Here is a 26,587-nt window from a genome sequence, read left to right as displayed (position 1 = left end):
TTCTGTGCTCCTCCCTGGGAAATCTCCCTGGTGATCCCTCGCCTTTTTCTCATGGCTGAGACTGGATACTCTTCTGTGCAGGGGCTGTGTAAATCATGATGGTAAAGTGTTAAAAGTGTGATCTGGGCAACTTCCGGTAGCATGGTGGAGGAGTAGGACGGGTTCCTGCAGAGCTCCGCTCTCCCTTCCTCCAGCTCGTTTCTTTTCTGCGTCCTCTTATACTCCCTCGACCCGTTCTACTCACCTCGTTAGCCTACGGAAATATTTGCGCTTATTCCAGCAGCTTGGACTTTAAATAGTGCTCCAGTTACAGAATAATAGCGAAACTGCAGCGCTGGGCCCAGACAAATACCGCCAAACGGAGCTAAAGATGGCACCGGCAACTGGCTCTCCCTCATCTCCCGAGACCCGAGATGGGAAGGTAACCGAGATGGTAGAGGCTGTGGTTGCAGCACTTGATGAAAAATTTGATAAGCTCTATCAAAAATTCGAAACCATGAGCCAGCTCTTGACAGACTCCTCGACTCGTCTGCATGAAGCGGAATCTCGTATCTCGACAGTTGAAGGTCGGATTACTCACCTAGAAGAGCAGCTTGTGGATTTACAGGCATAAAATGAGAAGCAAGCTACAAAGCTCGATGATCTGGAGAACAGGTCGAGGAGGGGAAATTTAAGATTCATCGTCTTCCCCGAAACCCTGAAGGACGGTGAGCCGGCGGCCCTCATGGAGACCTGGCTTCCCTGAGCCCTTGACCTGACGGAGTGACATGGTGCACTTAGAATAGAAAGAGCGCACAGGCTAGGTCAGAAGCAAACCAATGCTCCTCGACCGAGACCGGTCATATCGAAACTCCTGAATTCGGCGTATAAAATGGAGATTCTGGCCGCCTATTGAAAGAAACGAGTGATTGAATATGACGGCCACGCCATCTTAATTTTCCAGGATTATTCTGCATTGGTGATGCAAAGCATTTGTCCCTCTTTGCACAAAGTTAGCCTGCCACAAAATAGCCTTCATTCTTCAATTTGCAGCCCGGCTGCGCATTACTTGGCAGAATGAATCTCGGAATTTTGAATTAGTGGATGCAGCGACCCAATTTGTGAATACTCTGGAACTGCCGCCGGGAGACTGAGCTGACTTTCTGGATGAGTATTCTCACTCCTATTTTTGAATGCGCTAAGACCGATTGTATGATAATGCTCCTAGATTTATTTACTGGCGATTTTCTTCATCCTGTATTTGAATGGGAGTTATGGCGCAAACAGTTTTCTCACTGTTGGATGTTCACATGTTCTTTTTTGCTATAAGGGACAGCCTTGCTTTTTGTTATCTCTTGATAAATCTTGTCCCTGACTCTGGAGGCAATGGGAAATAGTACCGACTTTCCTCTCGGCGTCCTGGATGGTGATACGGGGCTGTTATCAGGTTGTTGTTTTTTTTTTTAAATATGCGACCGACCAGTTCTCCATGTATTGCCTTCTTTGACTATAGTCTTTATTTTTGGATACACCTTTTTTTTTAGGTTCGCCTCCTTGTGTGGGTTGACATGTGCGATCCTATGGTTCCTAGTGAACCTGACTGCTGGCTTCTGATTTACTTTTATCTATTCAGGTAGGGAGCCATTCATATTTCTTTGGACATGGGATTGGACACGGACTAGTTTTGGGTTTTTTTAAATCTCTTCTTCTTCTTTTTCTCTCTCTCTCTCTTTCTTCGTTTGTCTTCTTTCTTTTTTTTCCCCTACCTTTCTCCTACTTTCTTCTTCTCATCTGTCTCTTTTGGAGGGAGGGAGTGCTCCATGCGGAAGGAAGTGCATTCTCTATGGGAAGAGAATGGGATGATGTCTTGGGGGATGGGGTATGGTGGGATGGGATAGGGGGTGGGGTAGGGATACAGGACATTGGATTTTTCTCTCACCGGGTTCATTGGTTCTTTTATTTATATGGCACCCTTGATGGACTTGGGTTTAGGCTGGGAGACCCGAGTCTTTGCTGAGTATTTTGTTTTCTGTCTCTTTGTTTCTCTATGTCTGATGATACTATGTCACAGTCAGTAATTCGTTTTGGTTCATGGAATGTCTCAGGAATTGGCTCTGTCATAAAATGGTTTAAAATTTTACAATCTCTCCAGAGACACCAGATTCATATTGCTCTTTTACAGGAAACTAAATTGGATGAGTTGGAACACCAAAAGCTCTGCCGTTTGGGGGTTAACCAAGTGTATTCGGCACAAAGTTCCTCTAAGACGGCAGGGGTCTCCATTTTGATTGGTAAACAACTTCCTTTCAAAATGGAGCAAGTTCTGGCTGATCCTGAAGGTCTTTACCTCCTTTTAATTGGGCAACTTCATGGCTGGGATTTCACTATCTGCAACATATATGCTCCAAATGTGTATAACCATAGTTTTTTTGCTCGCCTGATCACTTTGATAGCAGCCAACACTAAAGGTCACCTCCTCCTGGGCGGTGACTTTAATTGTGTGTTAGACTCCAAGGAAGATAGAACTACCAAGAAGGCAGGACCTGGGGATGCCCCTACGAAAGGAGTCTCCATGATTTGTCATGCTCTTAGCTTATTGGATACATGGAGGACACTCCATCCCAATGATCTAGAATATACACATATCTCCAGAGCCCATGGTACAGGGTCTCGGACTGACTACGTTTTGGTTCAAGATTGTGATTTTGCCCAGATACTTCGAGCTGACTTAGGCCCTTTAGAAATCACGGACCATACTATGGTGTTTGTGGACTACCTAGTGGGAACTTCTCTTGACTCTCCGCATCTCTGGTGGTTTCCCCGTCGTCTCTATGGCGATACATCTTTTCGTACTTTTCTTGCACAGCACTGGGAAACCTGTGCCACTAACAATGCTCAACATACCTCCCAGCCCTTGTTGTTTTGGGAGACAGCGAAAGCTGTTCTTAGAGGTGATCTTATAGCTTATACCGCCCGTAGAAATAAAGCCTGCTTGCAGCAGATTCGCCAATTGGAAACTCAATTGCGGATCGCCAAGCGAAGATATGAGCCACTAGATCCTCCTTACACACCATAATGCATGAACTAAATTCTTTATTACATTCGAGGGCCCAGAAATCTGCCTTTTATTTTAAAGCCAAGTATTACCATTATGGTAATAAGTCGGGAAAGTTATTAGCAAACATGACTAAAAATTGGGGAACTAAAGCCCACATAGCGACGATGCATACCTCCCAGGGCAAGTTTGTCAATACAGATAGGGAAATGGGGGAGGTCTTTCGTCATTATTATCAAACCCTATACCAAGCAGACCCAGTTGATTCAGTGGCCTTAGGTGACTATTTGACTAATGCTGGGCTGCCTACTCTGTCAGAGACTCAGCTAGGCATTCTTAACCATCCTATCCAACCCCAAGAAATTCAGCTTGTAGTTAATAAAGCCAAAACTTTAAAGGCTCCAGGCCCGGATGGATATCCCGCTGATTTTTACAAAGTTCTCCTCCCTCATATTGTATTACCACTAGTAGATATGCTTAATGATCTTATTGCTAAGACCCATACTATGGAACTCCATGCCCTTGGAGTTAAGATTACAAAGAGACAGCAAAGCCTTTAGAAAAAATTTAAAAACCTGGCTCTTTAAACAAGCTTTTCAAAAAGATAAGGGAGAATAGAAGCCAGGGAAGTGCAAGGTACAGACAATTGACCACCCACACACACTACAGTATTCACTAAGTGTGTAGTTTTTAATAGATAGCCCATCACTAAACAATAAGTTACAATTATAAAACTAGTGTTATACTCGAAAATGATAGACAGAGACCCAGACATGAATTATCACATTTATCAATTAACATTGATCACAAACTGTGTTACCGAACCTTATGGCACCTATGTATACTGACAGATTTTAGTATCATTACTTTATGTGCCTTATTGTAAACCGTTGTGACGGTACCCACCTTAACGACGGTATAGAAAAGATTTAAATAAAATAATAAATAAAAAAAATTGCTCATCCAACTTCGCTTTTTATTGCAACCAGGCCTATATTACCGTTATACCCAAGGAACATAAAGACCCGACTCAACCTGAGTCCTATAGACCCATCTCGCTTTTAAATTTTGATATTAAGTTGTTGGCGAAGATTATGGCTAACTGTTTGTCTCGATTCCTTCCGACCCTCATCCATGAAGACCAGGTGGGCTTTGTAAAAGACAGGAGCTCTTCTACCAATGTGCGGAAAATTTTGTCCTCTCTTGAGACTTGCCATTGGCAGGATATTCCATCTCTCCTCATTAATTAAAGGCCTTTGATAGGATGGGTTGGCCATTTATGTTTGCTGTCTTAGATACGTTGGGCATCTCTGGGTTTTTTCGGTCGGCTGTTCAGGCCTTATATTTTCAACCGGTGGTCTCGATCTTGGTTAATGGTTCTCTTATGCCGTCTTTCTCTATTACCAGAGGCACTCGCCAAGGTTGTCCCCTCTCCCCCCTTCTTTTTGTTCTCACACTGGAGCCTCTACTTAAACATATCCGTAGTAACCGCATAATTCAAGGCATCTCCCCTAGGCCTGGTGAACCAGCCCCCTACAAATTAGTGGCTTTTGCAGATGATCTACTAGTGCATCTTACTTCTTCGCAGTCTTCCTGGGAGGCGTTAATGAATGAAATATCTCTTTATGGCTCCCTAGCGGGTTTCAAGTTAAACTTGGGGAAATTGGTCATAATGCTTACAAAGCCGAGTGCCCACTTTTGGCTACCTGTTGACTTTCCCATCCCACGTGCTACTCACCATCTCAAGTATTTGGGTGTCCTTATCCCTCGGCTACCGGTTTTAATACAACCTTTAAATTTCAGGGCTATTTTGCAAAGAACGAATGTTTTGATACAAAGGTGGCAGAATCTGCCGCTGACTTTGATGGGTAGGATTGCATTGTATAAAATGATGGTTCTCCCTCAATGGTTGTATGCCATGCAGTTGCTCCCCATTTACTGGTCAAGGGGTGAGCTGCGGGAGTTGGACGCCCAGGTGCGTAAATTACTCTGGACAGGGAGGAAGTCTCGTATCGCTTTCAAGCTCCTCCGTTTCCCCCAGAAACACGGGGGTTGGGGGCTACCTGACTTTAGGTCTTACAATGTGGCCTGTCAACTTTGTCATGTGGCAGATTGACTTATGAATACTTCTTATTATACTCCCTTAGCAATCAAACACTTACAGACTAAGCCGCTACGTCTTGCTTACATTTTACATAAAACATCTTGACTCCTCCCTGTTCATCTTAGACACAATGTGTTGATAAAACCCATGTATGTAGCTTGGCGTTGGGCCTGCAGGCGCTTTCAGTTTTCCCATAGTACCACTCATTTTTTGCCATTAGTAGGGAATATTGACTTTCCCCCAGGTCTGCGTGACCAGATTTTTGGAATATGGGACACGCGGGGCATCAAAGCTTTGGTGCATCTGGTAGATGATTTTAATCATATCCATTCTTTTGCAACATTACAAGAAAAGTATGATCTTCCCTCCCAACATTTTTACGCTTACTTACAAATCCGTCACTATATTATTCACTCGCTACAGCTGCCGGATTCCCATGACCATGCTTGGGAACTCCTTTCAGATTTTTTAGACATGGATGACCCGACTCGACATAGACTTTCTTTTTGGTATCGCCTTCTGGGTAAGTTTCAATCTCTTCCTAGCTGGAACACTCAGATAGAGGGATGGAATAGAGAATTGGGTACTTTATTAACTACTCCATATTACCGGCAATGCTTTCTATGAGCCCAGTCTTTGTCCTTACTGACACTTCTTCAAGAGGTGCAGTTCAAATTTCTACACTGGTTTTATATGGCAGCAGCGCAAGCGAGCAAAATAGTCCTATTGCTCGCCTAAGTGTAACGCTCCCCATAGCACGCTTGGTCACCAATTCTGGTCCTGCCCTCGCATTAGCTTGTTTTGGCATGCGGTCCATCGTTATCTGCTGGCTCATTGTGGGACCTCTTTTGCATTCCACCTTAATGTTTTTTTGTGGGATGATAGTAGAGGTATACCTTTTCGGACTCAACATGCCAAGTGGTTGTTCCGATTGGTGATAGTACTCGCTAAAAAAATGTCTCTTGTAGAAATGGATTTCCCCAGAGCCCCTCACCTTAACCCAATTGAGGAACTTGATCCATCAGACCTGTCTACTAGCCAAATATATAACTAATACAGAATGGTTTCTTCCACAGCGTATCTTTTATAACTGCTGGGGAGATTTACCTCTCTACTTTGTCTCCCCTGGCGCGGAGCCTTATTCTCAACGATATGCCTACTATATAACCTGTTTTTCTGTGTCATTCCATTGAGCCTTTTACAATTAGATACCTCCAATTGATTACTCTGGGTGCCTCTAGTATCACAGTGTTTGCATCTTTATTTATTTATATCATTATTTGTTTTTCGATGTCCTAGGGGAAGGGTGGGAAGGGGTTGAATACAATCTACTCGTTGCTATTGTTGTGCTTTCTAGCATTCTATTTGTTCTTTCCAGCCTGAACGTGCTGTTTCACTGAGCCGTTCCAGAAGCTTCCTTTTGGACATTTTGTGTTTCTTTTAGAATGAGAGATTGTTGTATACTTTCGTAAAATTGTGACTGTTTATACCGCTTGTACGGCTACATTTGCTTTCAGCAGTCAATAAAAATATGACTAAAAAAAAAAAAAAAGTGTGAGCTGGGGATGCAAAGCTCAGGCTGATTCTCCGAAGAGCTGGGCCAGCAGCGGGCAGTAAAGATGTGTGGTGAATGGTGTCGCAGCTTCTGCGGCCCGGTTTTACTGTGCAGTGACCTTATGCGTAAGAAAAGAGATTGTAAGCAGTAAACCGTGCGGCTTAAGCGCTGTGAAGCACATAAGAGAGCTTCATCCGGGAAACCTGAAGATCTCTTTCTTCCGAAATCACTTTTACTGCTGGAGGCTGCTCTGATGTGCAGAGCATTAATAACACTTACTTCAGACTCACAGACTGAGAATAAATAAAGCATTAGTGGTAAATGTCAGACTGAGTAAAGCTTGCTTTCACTGTTTGCATTACACAAAGACCTGCTGTTTTTGCTCTTTCTCTCTGATTTTGAGTGCTTTGTTTTGGTTTTCTTTTTTTTTTTTTCCACATTTTGTTATCTGGAGGACAGTGACTCCCTCACAGGGAACTTTGAGAGCTGAAAACTCATCACTTACCACAGCCAGATTCCCCTCTCCCTTTCCCAAGACAAAACACAAAGGAACGTGCTCACATTCTTTAGCAGCCCAAAACAAGAACAGTGGATGGGAGCAAATCCAAATCCAGAGGGCCTGGGGGGGGGGGGGGGGGGGCAGCTTTCCCTGTGCCAGCCGAGCAAAGGAATGCTCAGCGTCTGGGGCCAGCAGTGTGGGAGGAAGAAGTGGCAGCACAAAGGCTGTCTGCTAAGAAGGATAAGCCCTCTGGGGAAGGCACTTCTGTCATCTGCTATACAGGTGTGATGTGCTGGGCACTTAAGAGTATCCTGGGCCTGACATAACTGATCTGGTCACTGTGCATGCTGTGGGCACTGTTTAAAAAAAAACCGGAAGAGCAAAAGGAGGATGCCTCGGGTCAGGCTGGTGAAGGCCTCATTTGTCTTTGGCCTATGAAGGGAGAAATTTCCTGTTCCCCCCTCTGTCTCCTCACTGTTCTGCCTTAGGAGGCTCCAGGTGCAGGGCTGTTTGTCCATGTCCCTTTCCAGTCGCACAGCTTCCTGGGATTTGTAGTTTGGTTTATCAGAATAAACCGAACTACAAATCTCTCCCTCTCAGTCCATCTCCCCAACACACACACACACATACTCTCTCCCCCCTCAGCCCCCTCACCCCCCCACACACTGTCTTTCCCCCTCAGTCCATCTTCCCAATATACACACTCACACTCTCCCCCTCAGCCCATCTCCCCAACACACACACTCTTTGCCCCTCAGTCCATATCCCCAACACACACACACTCTCTCCCCCCCCTCAGCCCATCTCCCCAACACACACATTCTCTCTTCCCCCTCAGTCCCCTTGCCCCCCCCACACACTGTCTTTCCCTCTCAGTCCATCTCCCCAATATACACACACACACTCACACTCTCCCCTTCAGCCCATCTCCCCAACACACACTCTCCCCCCAGCCCCCTTGCCTCCCTACACACTGTCTCTCCCCCTCAGTACATCTCCCCAATACACACACACACACACACACACTCACATACTCACACACTCACTCTCTCCCCCCCAGCCCCCTCGCCTCCCTACACACTGTCCTTCCCCCTCAGTACATCTCCCCAATATATATACACACACACTCACACTCTCCCCCTCAGCCCATCTCCCCAACACACACACTCTCTCCCCCCCCCCCTCAGCCCATCTCCCCCCACACACACACTCTCTCCCCCCTCAGCCCATCTCCCCAACACACACATTCTCTCCCCCCCTCAGTCCCCTTGCCCCCACACACTGTCTTTCCCTCTCAGTCCATCTCCCCAATATACACACACACACTCCCCCTCTCCCCCTCAGTCCATCTCCCCAATCCACGCATAGACACACACACTCTCCTCCTCAGCCCATCTCTCTTACATTATCTCTTCCCCTCCCCCTCTCCCACCAGTCAGCCTCTGCCATTCTGTCTCCATCCCAATCCCCTCCAAGTCAGCTTGCCCCCCCAGTTTGTTAATCCTCCCTTGCATCTCCAGAGGCTTGTTGTCAATGCCACCTCCAGAATAGCTATTTTGTTTTCTTCTGGCACTGCATGCCTCTCAGGGAGTTTGAGCTGCGCAGTGCCCGAACTCCTGCGTCGTCAGAACGGCACGACAGAGTTCGGGCACTGCACAGCTCAAACTCAGTGAGAGCTGCACAATGCCAGAAAAACATTCTGGAGAAGATGGAAGGAGAGTGTATATTGGGGGGGGGGGGAAGATAGGGAGCTGCCATTAGGGTCCTTGGGAGCTGCCACTGGCTTCCAGGCCGTACAGTGAAGAACACTGCTCTAAGGAAAACAAATAAAATGGAGGGAGAGCTTTTATGTATGGAGACAGATGGATGCGCCGTGGTCCCGTCCCTCAGGAATCACATCCTATGAATGCTTATGCCGGATAGGAATCAGATCTGCATTAGATTTGACCCTAATGACCTAAAGCAAGATGAACAGCCTCTGCTGAAACCCTAGCTGTGCTCTGGCCTGAACCCAATAACAGAACAGCCAGAGGTGATCTTTCAACCTTGGTTAGGCCTGGATCTCTCTGCTATGAAGCCCTCCCCTCCCCCCGTTTGTTTTTTTTTTTCCCCTTACAGAATATCCCCAGTCATCATTCAGGACAAAAGAGAATGGATGAGGAAAGGAAGCTTTTTGTGTGTGGAAGTATCACCCTCCCCTCCCTTGGGCTTACAGCTAGCATCCCCTTCCACAACCCAAACGCACCTCCTCTGCCATGGGACTGAGCCCTGGCAGTAGTGACGGAGAGGAGACATGACCCAGGGCCTTTCCCTCTTCCCGCCAGCGATTGTGTCCCCCTCGCTGGTCAAAGGATCAGCTCTCTGGGGAAGATGGTCTGACTCTGCAAAAGCTCTATGCATGCTGCTAATCTTGTCTCCAAAGCACTGGAGCCTGCGGGGCGAGACAGAGTCAGTGCACTGTCGCATCCACAGATGGGGTTTTCCCTCTCTTGATGCACCGCTGCGGAATCTGCATCCCTCCAACAGGGCACAGGCAGATCAATGGCAGGAGTGTGCCATCGGGCTTGAGTAACCATGAGGTCATGGGCTGGGAATCACCATTAAATCCGCTTCCCGGATCATGCTGTCCCAGCTGAGGGGTTCAGTTTCATCCCTCGGCTCCTGCCTCTCATGCTATTAGCGTATTATTCACACTCTGGCATCTCGTATCTGCTGAGGAAACAGCTGTCGGGAGAGGGTGAGCTGCCCCACGGCAGTGCCATGCCTGTCCCAGTATGTGTTGTTCTCAGCAGAGCAGTGCAAGCTTGGAGTCCCCGCTTCCAGAGAAATGCTACAGGCAAAACAAGAGGCAGATAAAGGGGTAATCAATTTCACTGTCTTCAAAGGTTCATATCTTTTAAAGACCTGCCAAAAAGATGTTTGAGACATCTGAAGACGAGATCTGTGAGGTCTCAAAAGCCCATACACTATAATCATTTTTGTTGGCTCTTTGTTTTTAATCATCAGTTTATTTCTTCCAGTTTGGCCAGGGTCCAAATGATTTTGTGCCCCCAATGGTCCCCACCATGTCTTACAGTTTCAGCCAAAAGAACCATCCTCAGCTTCACAATTCAGACTGAGCTTGGTAAGAAGAGAATACTCAGTCTTCTTGACCGGTCTAAAGCTGTCACAAGCTACAAGCTCTCGAGATGGAGGGGGGCGGCTGCTTTCCCAGGAACACATATGGCTGCCTTGAAAGGAAGAGGTTTCTTTTTCACTTACAGTGGTCAAATTATGGAATATTTTGCCAGCAGCCGTAGTTATGGCTAGGTCACTAAATCAATTTCCAAGTAAATTCGACGTGTTTTTAGTGCAAAAGATACTTGCTGGGCACGATGCGACGGCTACATGCGTGAATCCAGCTGTTCCCAGCTGATCGCCCTCTGTGGGGGAGTTTTCCCCCTCCCTCCCTTCCTTCTTTCCCCGGATCATCACGTAGGAGAGAACTGTTAGGCCATCAGAAGAAGGCCGTGGCTCGATGGACCTCCGAACTTCTTTCACGCTCACCAACTTTGTCACATTGTCATTTGGGAATCTTGTGTTGTGAGCTTGCTCCTGCCAGTGCCCTGCTAAGGTCAGCAGGAGGTCCATATGCAAAAGAATTTAGCCAGTAAGTTAGGGGCGTTCTGGGGCGGAGCTGAGTTAGCCGGATAAAGTTAGCTGGCTATATTCAATGATGCGGCTGCAGTACTGAATATACCTCTGTAGTTAGCTAGATAAGTTTATCTGTCTAACTTTGCTAGCCGGACAGTGACTGCACATGGACCTCCACACACTGTTTAAGGCAGTGTCTGTTGCTGGTCTGTGTTCACCTTTTCTGGGGTGAGAGGGGGGAATGGCACGCTCTGGCTTCTCAGCCCTGGTACTTGGTCCCAGTGACTTCACCCTGAACGTGGAAGAGATTTGAATGTGTTCAAATACCACGTCGAGAGCTCGAGGGAATTCCAGGAATCTGCCCGTCCATAGTGGGAGTTACTAGCTGGGAGCCGAGATCCGAAGAGAATGAAGCGTTTGTCTGCAGCCATCCCACATGCAGTACAAGGCCCTCATGTTTTCATCCCACTTCTTGGCAAGGGATTAACTGGGAAAAGTGCCTGCCTGTTCTCTGTCTACCTGAGTGCATGCCCGTACATCTGTCTGCCAGAGCATGTGCCCGGGCATCTGTCCACCTACCTGCGTCTGCATGTATATTTCAGTCACACGTTCCCTCTTTATTGACGTAGGCGTGCACACACAGTGGGGTGAATTTTCAAAGCACTTGCGCGCGTAAAATTAGCATATACATGTCTAAATGTTGAAAATATTGCGTGCACTTTAGGTTTCATGTGCACGTATGTACAGGGAGAAAAGGTGCTGTTCTGGGGCGAGGCCAACAGATCTTCGTGTAAGCTCTGGTTTTATAAGAGACGCCGGCACATTCGGCAACTTACTTGCTAATTATCGTGCCTAACTGATATCAAATTTGTTTCTTGTCTGCTATTAGCTGGGTGGGAGGTCTGGGTGAACCGGAGGGGGGGATTCAGGCTGAAGAACCAGGAAGGTCTCGATAACCTGGAGAAAGACTTGGGCGAACCGGTGGCCTACTTGGTAATCTGATTCATTTCATTTATGCACCAATGTTTTAAAATTGGCCGACTTCTGCGTGCACATTGGGATTCGCGCGAGTAAGCTCGACATTGCTTTTGCGCGTAAAATATGCGCGTGTATATTTTAAAAAGAGGGAGGAAAAGTACGCGTTGATCGATGCCTTGAAACACTCACTTTCAACGCATTGCCCGTAAGCCTCCACACGCGCGGATGTTGCGGGGTAGAGAGAGACGCATATTTTATCATATGCATGTTATCTGATCTACACGGGTTTATCATAGATCTCCGTGCGGCCATGTGCACGCGTATATGGAGCTGCATGGAGTTTGAAAGTTACCCTCGTTATTCCTTCAGCTTCTAATAATGCAACTGTGTGTAATCAATTGTGTGCACGCGCTATGTATGGGAAGGACTGTCTACACTGCTCCCTTAGTTCTTTTGTCAAAGTTTAATTCATTTTTTTATAGTATGCAGAGGATGCATTTGTTTTTGCTTATCCTTACGGACAGGCACTTAAGGTCCATGCCACTCCTACTTTTTCTTCTGTTTTCTGGAGAAAATACTTGCCTACGCAACCATAATGCCGCGTATGCAAATCTAAAATCCCTCAGCCCCAGTCCCTTCTTCGCATCCTTCTGAGGTCCTTTGTGCACATCTGGGATTCCCAGTTTCAGTCCCTCACATGTGGGCAGGATACACCCAACTCATCTGTGAATGCAAGATTCTCAGCTCCAGCCCTACACAGACAGCATCCTCCAGTCCATTCCCCAGCACCCCTCCTCCACCACTCCCCCTCCCCATATTCTTCAACGCGTCTCTCCCTCATGCCTCCCCCACACACATACATCCGAGATCCTCAATCCTAGCCCTCACACATTTGAGATCCTCTACCACCCCCACGTACTTCTCAGACCCCCAGTCCCAACCACAGTCCCAAGTCAGAAACTGATGCCCATCCAAGGCAGCGCATATCTTTAAACCGTGTTTCTGGTCCTGTATTTGTTTTCTTTGGGGAGAAGAGAGGAGACAGAGCTTTACTTTGGAATTCGCTCCCCAATGCGTTAAGACAAATTACTAACCACAAAGAATTCAAAAAATCGGTAAAAACATACCTAGTCAAAGTAGCTTTTGCAGTATATGAAGAAATGAAATCATTTTGAGATCTCATATATTATTTCTGTGATTATCCATCGATTCATATTGCTATAAACCATATAAAAAAGTGTTGGGAAACCTAGTTTTATTTTAAAATTTCTGACTTTACTCTGCTTTTGTAAGAAGCTTAGCATAGTTAACTACTTAACCTAAGAATATATTAGGTAGAATTAGGGCATAAAGTTTACATTGTATTTTTTTTCCTTAACTTTGCTTTACTCTTTTTTATTTCATTATTTGTATTTTTTTATTGTTTATTTTATTTAATTGGATGTCTTTGATTTTTATTTGATTTTTTATTTTATCTGACTTTATTCTGATATTTGTAAACCGTCTTGGTCAAATTTTATTTGTGAAAGACAGTATAGAAATCTTTAAAAATAAATAAATATATAAATAAATAGTGCGGTAAAGCTTTCAGAGGAAACTCGTGGCTTCTTTGCGTCTCAGGATGAGGCCTCTTGTCCTGTTCCTGCTTGATGCTGTCCCTCTCCCATCCGTGTTTGGGTCTGACCCTTCCAGTCAGCCAAGTACCCTTACTCCTCTCTTCAGCGGATGATAGAGGCACTCACAGAAAGATTTCACCAGCCCTCCTTTTTTGGTCATGCAGACTGACTGAGTTATTTGAAGAGAATTCCAGTTTATTTTTACCAGCTCTGCTACTATGTCTGAGCACATGGCTCTCCCTCTCTTCCTCCCTCCCAGCAGAAGTTTCATTATGGAAAAGGGACATTAGCTGTGGGGGAGTTCACAGCTCAGAGTCTCAGGACCTCTCACCGGAAAGCACTGTAGGGAATGGCACGGAACATTGTCTGGGAGGGGAGCTCACAGCTCCTGTAGTTCCAGCCTCTCCAGCAGGAGGTGCTGTGAGGGAATGGTGCAGGAGCACTGGCTGTGGGGGAGTTCACGGCATATGCAATCATCTCTTTTTGTTTGGGATCAGTGCTCTCCTCTGCTCTGTTTTACTGTTTGTATAATCGGTTAATTTCTCTCTTTGGGGCTGATGTAATAAGACCCGTGGGAAATTGCTATTTTTTAGCATGTATTTTTGTTTTTAGTGTGTATGGCAGAAGCAGGTGCCTCCGCAGGATGTAATTCGGGGACAGCATGCAAACGAGATACGTGCCGAAAATCCATGCAAAACAAATGTCTGCACAGATATGTGTGGTACAACACGCGCTGAAGGCCCTATGCAATAAACAGCTCATAAAACCGCATTAATGTAGTGGCCCATGATTGATTCTCAGTTGAAAGCCTCCCTCTTTCATAAGAGAGTAGTGAGTTAGTAGTCCAGGATTAGGACTGAAGGTGGGTGGAGCAATGTCTAACCCCTTCTTGATCTGTCACTGACCATGTGGGATCTATAATGGTGGATTAAAACCCCGGAGTCTGGACCGATCTGGATATGTACAGGAATGGCGGATACCGGTGAGCAGGGGAAATGCAGCAGAGATTTGGGAAGGGGCTACAAAAGCATCCAGCATTTCTGACATGTGCCTATTCCCCCTCCAACCTCTCTTCTGGTTTCTGCCGCTTAATTTTTCAACCTCCAGACAGGCACATAAAAACTTAACTCCTGCCTTCACCCAGGTACTAAAAAACCCACTTAAAAATACCCACTAATGCCAGCACATTTGAGCAAATTTGTGCGGCGTTTTTTCTGCGCTAACCACGTTATTACGTACACGCAAAAGTGCGGAAAAGCGTGCATAATACCATGCGCAAAAACCTGCGGCAGGTCTACCGCAGCTTATTACATCGGCCCCACTGTGTTCTAAATAAACAGCTTTAGAAAGAGCTACCGGCTGGATTCTGAAGGCATGAGAAGAGCCCCGAGTCTCGCATGCAGTGACAGTGCCCTGCCTCCTTTCCTTTGCTAGACTGGACTCTCAGTGAGTGTGACTGAAGGATTCTTTTAACCCTAGATGGGTGTCCTAATAAGGCGCACGCGGCAGTTTAACCTGCAGTTGCGTGCATATTTTTTGTGCGCAAAAAAAAAAGTGGGCATAACAATGTGCATAGAGGTTAGCAACCCTCATGCATATCTCCTACTAATGAAGGCTTTAGCTATCACTCCCCCATGCAAAGAGGTGCACTGGTTTACCTTTTGTTTTCTTAGCGCTGGAATCTTAACTCCTAGTCCAAGGTGGAGTAAAGTTTCCAGGGCTAATGTTAGTCTATGGGCGGAAGCTGTGTTTTCTGTGCAAACGAAATGTGATTTATGTGCCCAAAAATGCTTTCTGTGTAGAAAGAATTTTTTGTGCACATCATATCTTATGTGCCTAAATTATGCTTCTCTGTGTGCTATGTATTTTCTTTCTGCACATTTTTGGGTTTGCATGCATATTTAACACCCGATTCGTTAAGATAGCATTACTGCATCAGGAGTTTAAGAAATCTTGTAGCACGTGTATTAAGAGACCATGTGCTGACTTTCAGCACACAGTTACAACCTTCGGCTAATTGCATCGGCCCCAGAATTCTGTTTTGTGATTTTTCTTCCATTCTACTCATTCCCTCTCTTTTGCCCCTGATCCAGTCAGTAGCTGGTATAGTAGGTTGGAACTAAATGAAAGGCAAGAAAAGAGAAATGGAGATTTACTTTTCATCCTGTGATTCTATTCCCATTTTCTATCTTTGCAGAGGGCACTACAGGGAATGGTACAGGAGCATTGTCTGTGTCAGGAGCTCACAGCTCCTGCGGTTTCCAGCCTCTCCCAGCAGGAGGTGCTGTAGGGAATGGTGCAGGAGCGCTGGCTGTGTTGGAAGCTCACAGCTCCTGCAGTCCCAGCCTCTCCCAACAGGAGGCGCTGTAGGAAGTGGTGCAGAAGCAGTGGCTGCGGGTGACTGGGGGGTTGACAGCTCCTGCAGTCCCAGCAGGAGGCACGGTAGGGAATGGTGCAGGAGCGCTGGCTGTGTTGGAAGCTCATAGCTCCTGCAGTCCCAGTCTCTCCCAATAGGAGGTACTGGAGGGAACGGTGCAGGAGCGCTGGCTATGGGGGAAGCTCATAGCTCCTGCAGTCCCAGCCTTTCCCAGCAGGAGGCGCTGTAGGGAATGGTGCAGGGGCACTGGTTGTGGGGGCATGGGGGGCTGACAATTCCTACCTATCCCAGCAAGGGGTGCTGTAGGGAATAGTGCAAGAATGCTGCCTGTAGGGGATTTCTCACTTTTTGCCCTTTCAGGATCCCCTCAATCTGGGTGTACCAGTTTCTCTTCCTGGGTGCTTCGCAGTAATGGATATGCCAGGAGAGCTCTCTGCCAGCATTCTTGCTCTTCTTTCTGCCCTCTCCCAGCTGTGAGTTCAGGCTTATTCTCTGCAGGATTTATGGGCTCATGATCATTAACGGTCTGCCTGGCTCACATCCTGCACCTATCAAGTGCAGATGTTCCAAGACCGTTTATTTTGCTTCCCGCATATACTGAGAGTTCATATTATCTTTACAACCATCTCGCCTCATCTTTTATTTAAACGATTCCCCATAAAACTCGCATAGTCACAGCCAGGGCATTCTGCATGCATCTTTAGGTCTGAGCTGGACATGTGGCCCTCTGTGGGCATTTCCATGGGGTTTCCACTGACCACAGTGTCCTTAGGCAGCGGAATGGCGTAGGCCACTGGGGCTGTGGCCCTACCAACGTTTTGCCCCACACAGCATCAGCAAATAGGGAACGTGGGGAGCAAGGGTGGAGATTGGTTTGTTTGGCCCCCGCCCCCCTCCCAACCGAAAAGGTGTTCTGCTGCTCCTGACAGTGCCCCACACCGTTCTCTGGCCCACAAAAAGAGCCCAGTGGAACCCCCTGCCCCGCCCTAAGAATGCAGGAGGATGTTCACTGGGAACCACTTAAATAAAAGATGAGGACCAAATGTGTGGCCTTTAGTGTGGGTCCTGACACAGGGGGGGTCCACATGGCTTTCTGTGTTGGGTGCCAATGCAAGGGATCCATCGGCCTGTCTCTCTCTGGGTGGGGTGCTGACGCGGGGGGCTGCGGCTGGCGCTGTTTCAGTGGTTCCAGGTGGCAGTCTGCGTGGATGCCGCTGACGCAAGGACCGCCGGGGGGGCGGCTCTGTCTGTGGATGCTGTGGCGGGGGGGTTTCACATGGCTCTCTGTTTGGGGTGCAGATCTCTGACTGGGTGCTCTCACGGGGGCTCTGTACGGCCGTCTGTGGTTGCCGTATGGCATGACTATCTCTCGTTGTTAACATCTTGCCCCCCTTTCTGCAGAGCTTCTCTGTTTTAATTATTCAGGCTTTGTAAATGCTGTCTCTGCTGTAAAAGGTAAAGATAAATGGCTGATCCTGTGTGTGTGTGAGTGCGGGGAGCAGAGTGCATGTCCCCAGACAGCTTGGCTGGTAAAAGCCCTGTTTCCTCTGTGTGGAGATTTTGCTTTGGGGTGGGATCGGCTTTTTCTGCGTAGCAGCAATGCTGTTTTTCAGTTCCCTGCTGCCGTGCATGATTATCTCTGGGATTGATTCATTCAGTTTTCATTGCAAGAAATACATTCCCTTTAATCTGTGGCTCATTTTCTACCATTTGATTACTTGTTTATTTAGAACTATCTAGGCCGCGCTCTCTCCACGATGATGTCTTATTGTGGCAAACGCTTCAGATGCCTCCCTCCTTTACTCTGCTTCAGTGTCTCTCCCTGACGACGAGCAGGTGGAACTGTGTTGCGTGGATGGGTTATGTGACCCTGTCTTGTGCTGGGCTTTTCCAGAGCTTTCTAGGAAAGTGTGGGAGCTGCCTGCACCCGAATGCCAGGCAGCTTTTTTATCTTTTCTGTCTAAGGGGCGATGATCTGCCGACTGCTCCCACGGCCCTTTTGGCCTGCCAGCCTTTTTGGCTTTTTTTTCTTGTATCTCGTGCTATTCAGAACATGCTGTCGCTCATTTTTTTTCCCCCTCTCCTATTTATCTTAGTTCAGGAGCTCCCAACCTTTCAGTGGCGAGGACCCCCTTTTCAGCCTCAAAAAAAAAAACGTTTGCGGACCCCCCCCCCCCACGCATGTCATGACAAAAGAAGTAAATGACCCGCACTCCAGAATCATTCATAATATATAAAACTTAATATTAACTAATGCTTACTGACCTAACCTGAATACGTAAGAAAAGAAATTTCCAAAGTGGTTTAAAAATTGCACTCATAGTTGAAGGAATTGGATGAAGCCAACAAGTGGCCTCCACTTCCCATTCCAGCTGCAATGGGGAACAGGAAGCAAGTTCAGAAACGTTCCAGGCTGGCAGCTCAGCGTGACCTGGCGGAAAATCATAGAAACATAGAAATGACGGCAGAAGAAGACCAAACGGCCCATCCAGTCTACCCAGCAAGCTACGCAGTTTATCCATTTTTTTTTAATCTTCCCCCCCCGCCCCCCCCTTTTTTTCTCCCTTCCACCCGTCACTATTGGCTTCCAGCACCCTCCGGCCCCAATACCCTTCCACCCCTCCACCAATGCAGAGAGCAGCGCCGTATCCGCATCCCAGTGAACATCCAGCTCAATCAGGGGTAGCAACCGCAGCAACAAGCGGCCACACCCCTGCCCCATACTCTTACCCACCTCTGTTTTGTTTGTTTGGGGGTTTTTTTGGAGATGGCAGCCCTCCATTCTTCCGCTCCGTGAAGGTGGAACACAAACCACTGGCCACTGGCATCCCGCTCCGTGAATGCCTCTGTGGCTACTGCTGCTCCGTGCAGTGTTTTTGCTGCCTGAAGGTGGAACACCAACTACTGGCCACTGGCATCCCGCACCTGTACCTGCAGATCTGCAATCTCATTTGCAAAGGGAACCTGTCCTTGGAGTTTCTGTCAAAAACTCAGGCTGGTGGGGGGGGGGGGGGGGAAGCCGGCACTTTTGCAGTTGTGTACATTTATTTGATTTGAAGCGTGTGCAAAGTACATGCGTGAAAGCGTGCACAAGGACTTCAAAAGTAAGTCCCTGCCTGGACTTTCCCTCCCCCAGCCTAGGCTTACTCCGTTTTTTTTTCTCTGTAGGTAACAGTATGCAGGCTGTTATGTAGGTTATTTTACTCTCAGTGGCGGGGAGCAGTAATTTTCAAAAGGGCCTGTTTACAGGGGTAGCGGGTACCCCGTTGTGGTGCGTTATCTGTAACTAGGGGTGCTACGGGTCCAGGTTGAAGTCCGGATGGAGAGGAAGGCTCCTCGACTGGGGCCCCTGGCACTGTCGATCACAATCTCCTTGAACACGTCACACCCTAGATCAAATATTTCCGGGAAGTGCCAAATAGTAAAGAATAAGAGCAGGGAAGCCAACATGAAAACAGGGAGAAACCAGAATTCACACTAAGGTCCATCCATCCCCTAGTACAGTGATGGCTAACCTATGACACGCGTGTCAGAGGTGACACGCCGAGACGTGTTTGCTGACACGCGCAGCATTTCATGGACTATCGGGATTTTTTTTTTTTGGCTGTGCCGAGCCTTTTTTTTTTTTCCTGCTGTGCCGAGCCTTTATTTTTTTTTTTTTAGTGGCTGCGCCGACCCTTTAAAATTAGTTTAGTATCTCCCCCCCATTGCCCCCGGGTGCAGAGAGGCTCATGCGGCGCAACGACAGGCAGATAGGGATCGCATTTAAACGCGCTGATGCCCCTCCTCCTTCCTGCCTGTGCGGCCCGGAAGTAAACGTTGCCGGAGCCGCGTGGGCAGGAAGGAGAGAAGCATCAGCACGCGCAGAAGAGGAGTAGCACTTGAGCTTATGGGCCGCCGCGAATCCCACCCAAGTCGCAGCAGCCTGAGAAGAGGAAGAAGCCCGGTAGCAGGGCCGCCGCGGCCCGAGAAGATCAGGGCCGCTGCAGAGCCAATCCTGCGGCGACCCGCGACGAGGCGGCCCAGAGGTGAGAGAGGCTGAGGGTCTGTAGAGGGTGTGTGTGTGTGCGTGTATGAGACGAGTTGAGAGATTGTGTTTGAGAGTGAATGTTTGCAGAGACAGCATGAGACAGCATGTGCTTGAGCAAGACAGCATATGGGAGTGAGAGAGAGCCTGTGTGTGTGAAAGTCAGACAGCATGTGCCAGTGAGAGACTGTGTGTGTGTGTGTGAGAGAGAGAAATGCATGTGAGAATGAGAACCTGACTGTGTGTTTGAGGGAAGAAGATGGAGAGAAAAGAAACAGAAAAAAAGACAATATAAAAGGAATTGGCAAAAAAAAAATAAATAAAGGGAAGGTGGAAAAAATAAGAAAGGGAAGGTGGAAAAAAAAAGCCTGTGACCAATCAATTAGAAAACTAAGATCAGACAGCAAAGGTTAAAAAAAAAATATATATTTTTAGTGATTGGCACATGTAATCTTTGGGAATGTGCAAGAATAGTAACATCCCCAATAGTCATGTGGCAGCAGTGACAGTGGCAGCAGAGGAATGAGAGAGGTTCCGAGGTTGCTGGCAAAAGAGAGGGGGGTCTGCCGTTAGTGTGTGAATGGGACTCTGCCTGGGGGTCTGTGTGTGTGTGAATGCATAGGTGCCTGCCTGGGGGTCTGTGTGTATGAGAATGAATTGGTGCCTGCCTGGGGGTCTGTGTGTGTGACAATGAATTGGTGCCTGCCTGGAGGATGGAGCGGGAGTGGTGTGAAAATGAATGGGAGCCTGCCTGGGTGTGTGTGTTTGTGTGTATGTGAGGGAGCCAGTGAGTGTGAGAGCATGAGTGTGTATGAGAAAATCCAGGGGAGTAAGAGTTTGTGTGGGAGGGGGGGGGGGGTGGAGGGGGAGAGAGTGTTTTAATTGAAGATTTAGCTGACGAAATTCAGCAACAAAAAAGTCACTAAGCAGGCAAGGTAAAGAATTATTTGTTTTTGCTTTATTAATAAATACAGTACATATATTAAAATTATAACTTGTTATTAATTAGAGCTACAAATATCACAATTATGGATTTTTCTAGAAGTGACACACCACCCGAGTTATGCTCGGTTTTTTTATGAATTTTGACACACTGAGCTCAAAAGGTTGGCCATCACTGCCCTAGTAAGTCCACGCTGGGGTAATCTCAAAAGGAAAACACTGGAGTCTGTAGCTGGTGTTCAAATAAACGATAGTGTTTACTGTAACTTAAAGAGGATCCAAGCCAAGATGACAAAAATAAGAATCAACGTACCTCCAATGATCAACAGAGAAACAAATGGTTTTTCTGTCCATCCTTCAATTCACTTCCCTTCCTGCTTTTGCACCTTCATCCTGATGGAAAATATCCTCACCAGTGAGGGTGGGATAGCTAGGCTATAGCGCCAACATCCACCAGTAACAAGGGATCCCAAAACTTCAACCGTCAAACTGGAATCCAATTATCCAAAGGTTGAGGCTCTGGATTCTTCTATTCCAAAGCCTCTAGAATTCTCTCCAGCCCTGCTTGACTGGCACTTGGGCTAAGAAAGATCTCCGATCCCCAGTCCTCAGCGAGACTGGAAAAAATGCCAAGATCTCCAACAGTAAAATTTCTTCTCCTAGGTTGAGACTCTAGATCCGTGGTTCTCAACAGGTGTGTCGGGACACACTACTTTGTCACAAGGTCCGGGGGGGGGGGGGGGGGGCGCAGGGCCAGGAGGCAGCTGATCTCTCCTCGTCAGTCCAGATGGGAGTTGGTTGGCTTCCTCCTTTACCAGGCCTGATGAGAGGCTAGTCTTGCTTCCTTCTCCTCTTCCTGGCTCAGTGGGAGGCTGTTTCCCCATTCACCCAGATCAAAGCGAGATATTGCCAACTCCCGTTCTTCTGGGTCCGATGGAACACTAACTTTATCTTCCACCGCTGGGCCTGGAAGTGATGCTGCCTGATGCTCTCTTCACCCTATGGGGGTTGGGGCAAAGAGGGCTGGAGATGCTGGGCAGGGGGGTGGAAGCGAGAGGGAATGTGGGGGGCTGTTGAGCAGGAAGGGGTGGGGAAACAGGGAGTCAGGGTAGTTGGACGGAGAGGGGGAGGAAGGGGGTAGGGAGAGTTGAGCAGGGGAGAGAGGGATGTGTGAGGGGATGATTGGAATGGAATAACTGGGAGAAATGAGGGATGATGGGAGCATGGAGGGGGAGTGATAGGATGCAAAAGCCATAAGATGTCAGTTTGGGGAATGTGCATTTCTTCTAACTTTGCACTTTGCTTAGTGTAGGAGAAAATATATTTCTGTTTCTATTTCTACTGTTTTGCACTGCATGCAGAGTGGCTTTTTGGGATTTCCATTCCAGTTTTTGCCTCCATATTTGTAATTTGTGATCTTTTAGTCTGTATTTGGTGAAGGCCTGTTCTGGGTGTGTGACTGAGGTGAGGTATTTTATTAGCATGTAGGCATTTGTATCAGTCTTATTTGTTGTGTTTTCTCAATAGGACATACATTGGTGGTGCACTGCTTGCCTTTTCATTGGTAGGGCTATTGCTGTTTGAATCCTTGGAGTTAGTGCTGTTATGGTATGGCAGGTTTGCTATTCATGTACTGAGCATTTTTTTTTCAGGTTTTGTATTTTACAATGTGCCTGGTAGTAGAGAAAGGTTTGTTTGTTTTTTTTGATACTGAAATGATACCAATATCAGAATCTTTTTTTTTTTTTTATGGTGAGTTGTTCAGGGAAATATTCTAGTTCTACAATACACCTGTCCTTAGGGGTTGTGGGATTCCTGTGGATGTGTTTAAATTTTTGCCCCAGGATGGTCACGTGTTCGGAGTGTCACTCATGTGAGCATCATCTATCAGGTGCATCCCGACCAGAAAAAAGTTTGAGAACCACTGCTCAGGATGAATCTCCGCTCCTTTCTTCTCTTTCTCCTTGATCCCCCAACTCAGAGAACAAGAGATGATCTCCAGCCTCTTCCTTCCCCTCTAACCCACTGGGCATGCTCCCAGGATCTATATAACCCCCCCATAGTTGCCTGCCCTCCAAGAAGGTGGGTTTAAAGCCATGGGAGGGATTCCAACATCCACAGCTCCTCCTCCTACCCTCAGCTTAGTAAAATATACTTTAGGGAAAGTTTTATTAGTGACGGACCGAGAGCCCTCGTCACACAGGTGCTTAACCCACATAAAACGTTTTGAAAATGGCCCTCCCTGAAAACTGACTCCCCCTTTTAGCCTGCTTGTCTTTTATACTTCATTTTCTTTTATGTTTCTTACAAACGCATAAGGTGACAGTCACAAAATGTATATCTTAGAAAAAGCAAAATAGCCTGGTTTTCAAAAGGAAGAAGGGTCATGAGATCTCTCTAAATGACGGAGCTCTGTTTAATGTCACAGCCACACCGGCTGTTGCCTCTTCCTCCCTCCTTGATCTCTTGTGGCCATCTCTCCCTTCTTCCCTCCTGGATCGTGGCGCTCCTTTATCTCTCCCTCCTGATCCTTCTCCCTCTCCCTCTGGTTCAGCATGATTCCTGGGGGTCCTCTTCTTCTTTCTCCCCCCCATCTCCGATGGCCTTCTTTTTTTCCCTGAAGGGCTGCCGTCTACTCCTCCTCCTCCCCTAAAACCAGGTCAGTCATGGATTTCCCCTTGCCCTCTTTATCCTCCTTTTCTTCCTTCGTTCCTGTTTCATTCCTTCTCTCCTCTGTCTTCTCTCATACTGCTTGCTCCATTTCCTCCTTTCTTCCTCTCTGGTCATGCTACTCTTTTTTTTTTTTTTTCGTGCGGCTCTCCTCTTCTTTCTCCGTCAGGACAGTGACAGAGCACATGGCAGTAGCAGGAAATGCCTCTCACCCCCTGTGATCGCCCTGCTTTGCTCAGTGCGCAGCAGTGGCCGGTGAAGGGTCCGAGAGCCGCACTTGCCCTCTCTTTCCCCATATCCTCGCAGTGCAGCAGCGGGGTTTACAATTCAAGGGCTGCCCTTCTCTGTCGCTCTTCCTCCTGGCCTGCGGGGAGAAATTTCCAGGACAGCAGTAAGGCCCCCCCCATTCTCACTCTCCTGGCCTGTGGCAGTAGCTCAACTAATCACAGGTAGCAGCAGCCCAGCTTCGTGCATCCTTTCAGATCCCCTGGGCTGGTCTTATGGACTCCAGGTTGGGATCCATTGGGTTTTTTTTAGTTCTTCACAGACCGATCCAGGTGCAAACGACCTGCACTGGGAATCAAATCCATGACTTTGCACATATCAGTGTACAGCACCACTTCTGACTGAGTGTTGATATGAGGGGCAGTGCTGCTGTATGCATTTGTGTCTGAGCCATCAGGCCAGTCAACAACCTTTGACACATGTTTTTCCATTGCTATTTTGTGCACAACTGGCTTACTTACTTTGACCTGAGAGGCAGGATTAAATAGTCAAGTCTTCCCAATGAAGAGCGGTAACTAGTGGGATGTCCCCGGGATCTGCACTAGGATCAGTGCTGTTTAACATATTCATTAATAATCTGGAAAAGGGAATGACGAGTGAGGGGATCAGGATTGCAGATGGACAAAATTATTCAAAGTTGTTAAATCAGCAGCAGGAACTGCAGAAGGACCTCGTGAGACTAGGGAACTGGGCAACTGAACGGCAGGTGAAATTTAACTTTGAAAAGTGCAAAGTGATGCACGTAGAGAAAAATAATCCCAGCGACAAGTTCACAATGCTGGGTTCTGTATTGGGAGTCACCACCCAAGAAAAGGACTTTGGAGTCCTTGTGGATAATGCATTGAATTCCTCTGCTCAGCATGTGACAGCTGTCAAAAAAAAAAAAAAGCAAATAGGATCACATTAAATATAGAAAAAAAGTGAGATCATAATTTTAAGTCGGTTTTCCTCTGGATGATGCTCCATCTACTTTTGTTCTTGAAGCTCATAGTATTTTACTTGCAACTCAAGTCTGTATTTTAGGCATTATTATGGATGCAAGTCTTTTAATGCGAGCATATAGCGTAGTATAAAATACGCATGTTTAAATGGTTAAAACCTTTTTTGTGTTCATCTAGCTTTCACACTGTACTTCAATCTCTTATCCTCACACACGTGGATTATTGCAATTCTGTTTTCCTGGTTTACCATCAAATGCACTCCGCGCTCTGCAGTTTGTACAGCGCTATGCTGTCAATGTCTTAACAGAACACATTACACCAGTGCTTTGTTCTCTCCACTGGTTTACTAGTCCCGTGGAGAATAAAATACAAATTAGCTATGTTAATACACAAGCTCCTGAGTTTAAACACATTCCCTTGGAGTAATGCTATGCTGCGCGCTTATAAACCCACTCGAGCTTTGAGGGAATTTGGCGAAGTTCTGACCATTTCAATGCTTCTTTAAAGTCAGGAGTACTTCTGGAGGACTGGAAATAGGCAGATGTGGTTCCTATTTACAAAAGTAGAAAGGAGGAGGCTGGGAACTATAACTTGGTTAGTCTAATCTCTGTGGTGTGCAAATTAATGGGAAGCAATGCTAACAGCGGATGGTGCAGTTTCTGAAATCCAATGGATTGCATGACCTGAGGCAGCAGGAGGTTTTATCAGAGGTAAATCTTGTCCGACAAATCTGATCAATTTCTTTGATTGGGTGATTAGAGAGCTGGATCAAGGACGAGCGTTAGATGTAGTGTACTTGGATTTCACAGTTCCGCAAAGGCCACAAATAGGGATGGTAACTTTAAAACGGGCACACCGTATGCCCACCTATGCTGGAATTTTAAATCATCCACATAGTTGTGCACAGATGATTAAAATACACCTAAAGCAGTATATATAATCCTAATTTTAAATGGTTATGCGAGGAAATGTTCTTCATGTATCTCCTTAGGAATTTGTAAGCTTTAACGCGCACAGCTAGGCAGATTTTAAAACATGCGCGTGTGAAGGAAATAGCCAGTTGACCCAGTCTATCTCTATGTCTTCTAGACCCCTCTGGTTCTTCAGCCTACACGCCCCCCCCCAATCTACCCAGACCCCTTACCCACTCATTTTAGGTCTAAAACGAGTTTTCTTCAGACTTACACTTCATCAAGAGCAAAAGTAAATAAGTGTAGGTAACAGCCTGACGAGTGCTGCAGGCATGGGACTTAAAATCTGTATTTCCTAGCATGTAGACAGATGGACTCAGGACCAGTGGGTTATGCTCTCCTGCCAGCAGACGGAGACAGAGCAAGCTGACGTCACATTATAAATATAACCCTGCAGTGACCCCAGCCTGCCAGTATTCTAAATTTCCAGCAGATGGCACATGTGCATCTCCCTATGGGGATTGCTGTAAATTTTGGAAGGAGAATTTTAAATTGAGGAATGCAAGCCCTGCTCTCCTGTGGTGATGCCTAAAGGTCCCTCCCCCAGTTGAGAATTCCTGAGGTGATTTCCATGGTCCCTCAGAGGTGTGCCTTGGTCTGGTAGCCGGTTCCCGGTGTGGACTTAGCTGCTTGTACAGCTGAAAGGCAGTGGGTGCAGGAGGGCAAGTGCGGTGGAGATGACAGATGCCCTCTCCCCCCGCAGCCGGAGACAGTCTTTGTATTCAGCCGGTAAGCACTGAGCTCCGGTAAGTTTTTGAACAAAAAGAGGATGGAAAAATGTTTTACCTTCCGAAATAGAGACAGTTAGAGGGGTTTTAGAACTTCCTCCGGTCCCCGTGCTCAGCAGTGGGGTTAGGGGAACTGGGCAGCCTGGCGAGTTGAGCAGCCCCCGGTGGGCTAGGCCCCACAGTTAGGCTTCTTGTCTGCGCACCGCATGGTAGGCCGCAGTGGCGCT

General features: G+C 47.1%; 1 protein-coding gene across 4 annotated transcripts in view; it reads left to right on the top strand.

Annotated features, from left to right (window-relative positions):
* Positions 1-26,587, top strand: part of ITGA7 (integrin subunit alpha 7) — a 169,190-nt gene that overhangs the window by 8,299 nt on the left and 134,304 nt on the right. Inside the window, exon 1 of one of the 4 annotated variants that reach the window (XM_029594686.1) lies at positions 1,529-1,612. The exons of the other annotated variants lie outside the window; for them this stretch is intronic. Within the exon in view, the coding sequence (XP_029450546.1) occupies positions 1,548-1,612 (65 nt within the window). The 5' untranslated portion in view covers positions 1,529-1,547. Of the gene's footprint in view, positions 1-1,528; positions 1,613-26,587 lie in introns of those variants that run through there. 4 annotated transcript variants of the gene reach the window in all.

Source organism: Rhinatrema bivittatum, chromosome 3 (genome assembly GCF_901001135.1).
Source record: "Rhinatrema bivittatum chromosome 3, aRhiBiv1.1, whole genome shotgun sequence".
NCBI classification, from domain to species: Eukaryota; Metazoa; Chordata; class Amphibia; order Gymnophiona; family Rhinatrematidae; genus Rhinatrema; species Rhinatrema bivittatum.
Note: the sequence above shows the minus strand (reverse complement) of the source record. Positions and strands in the feature narration are given on the sequence as shown.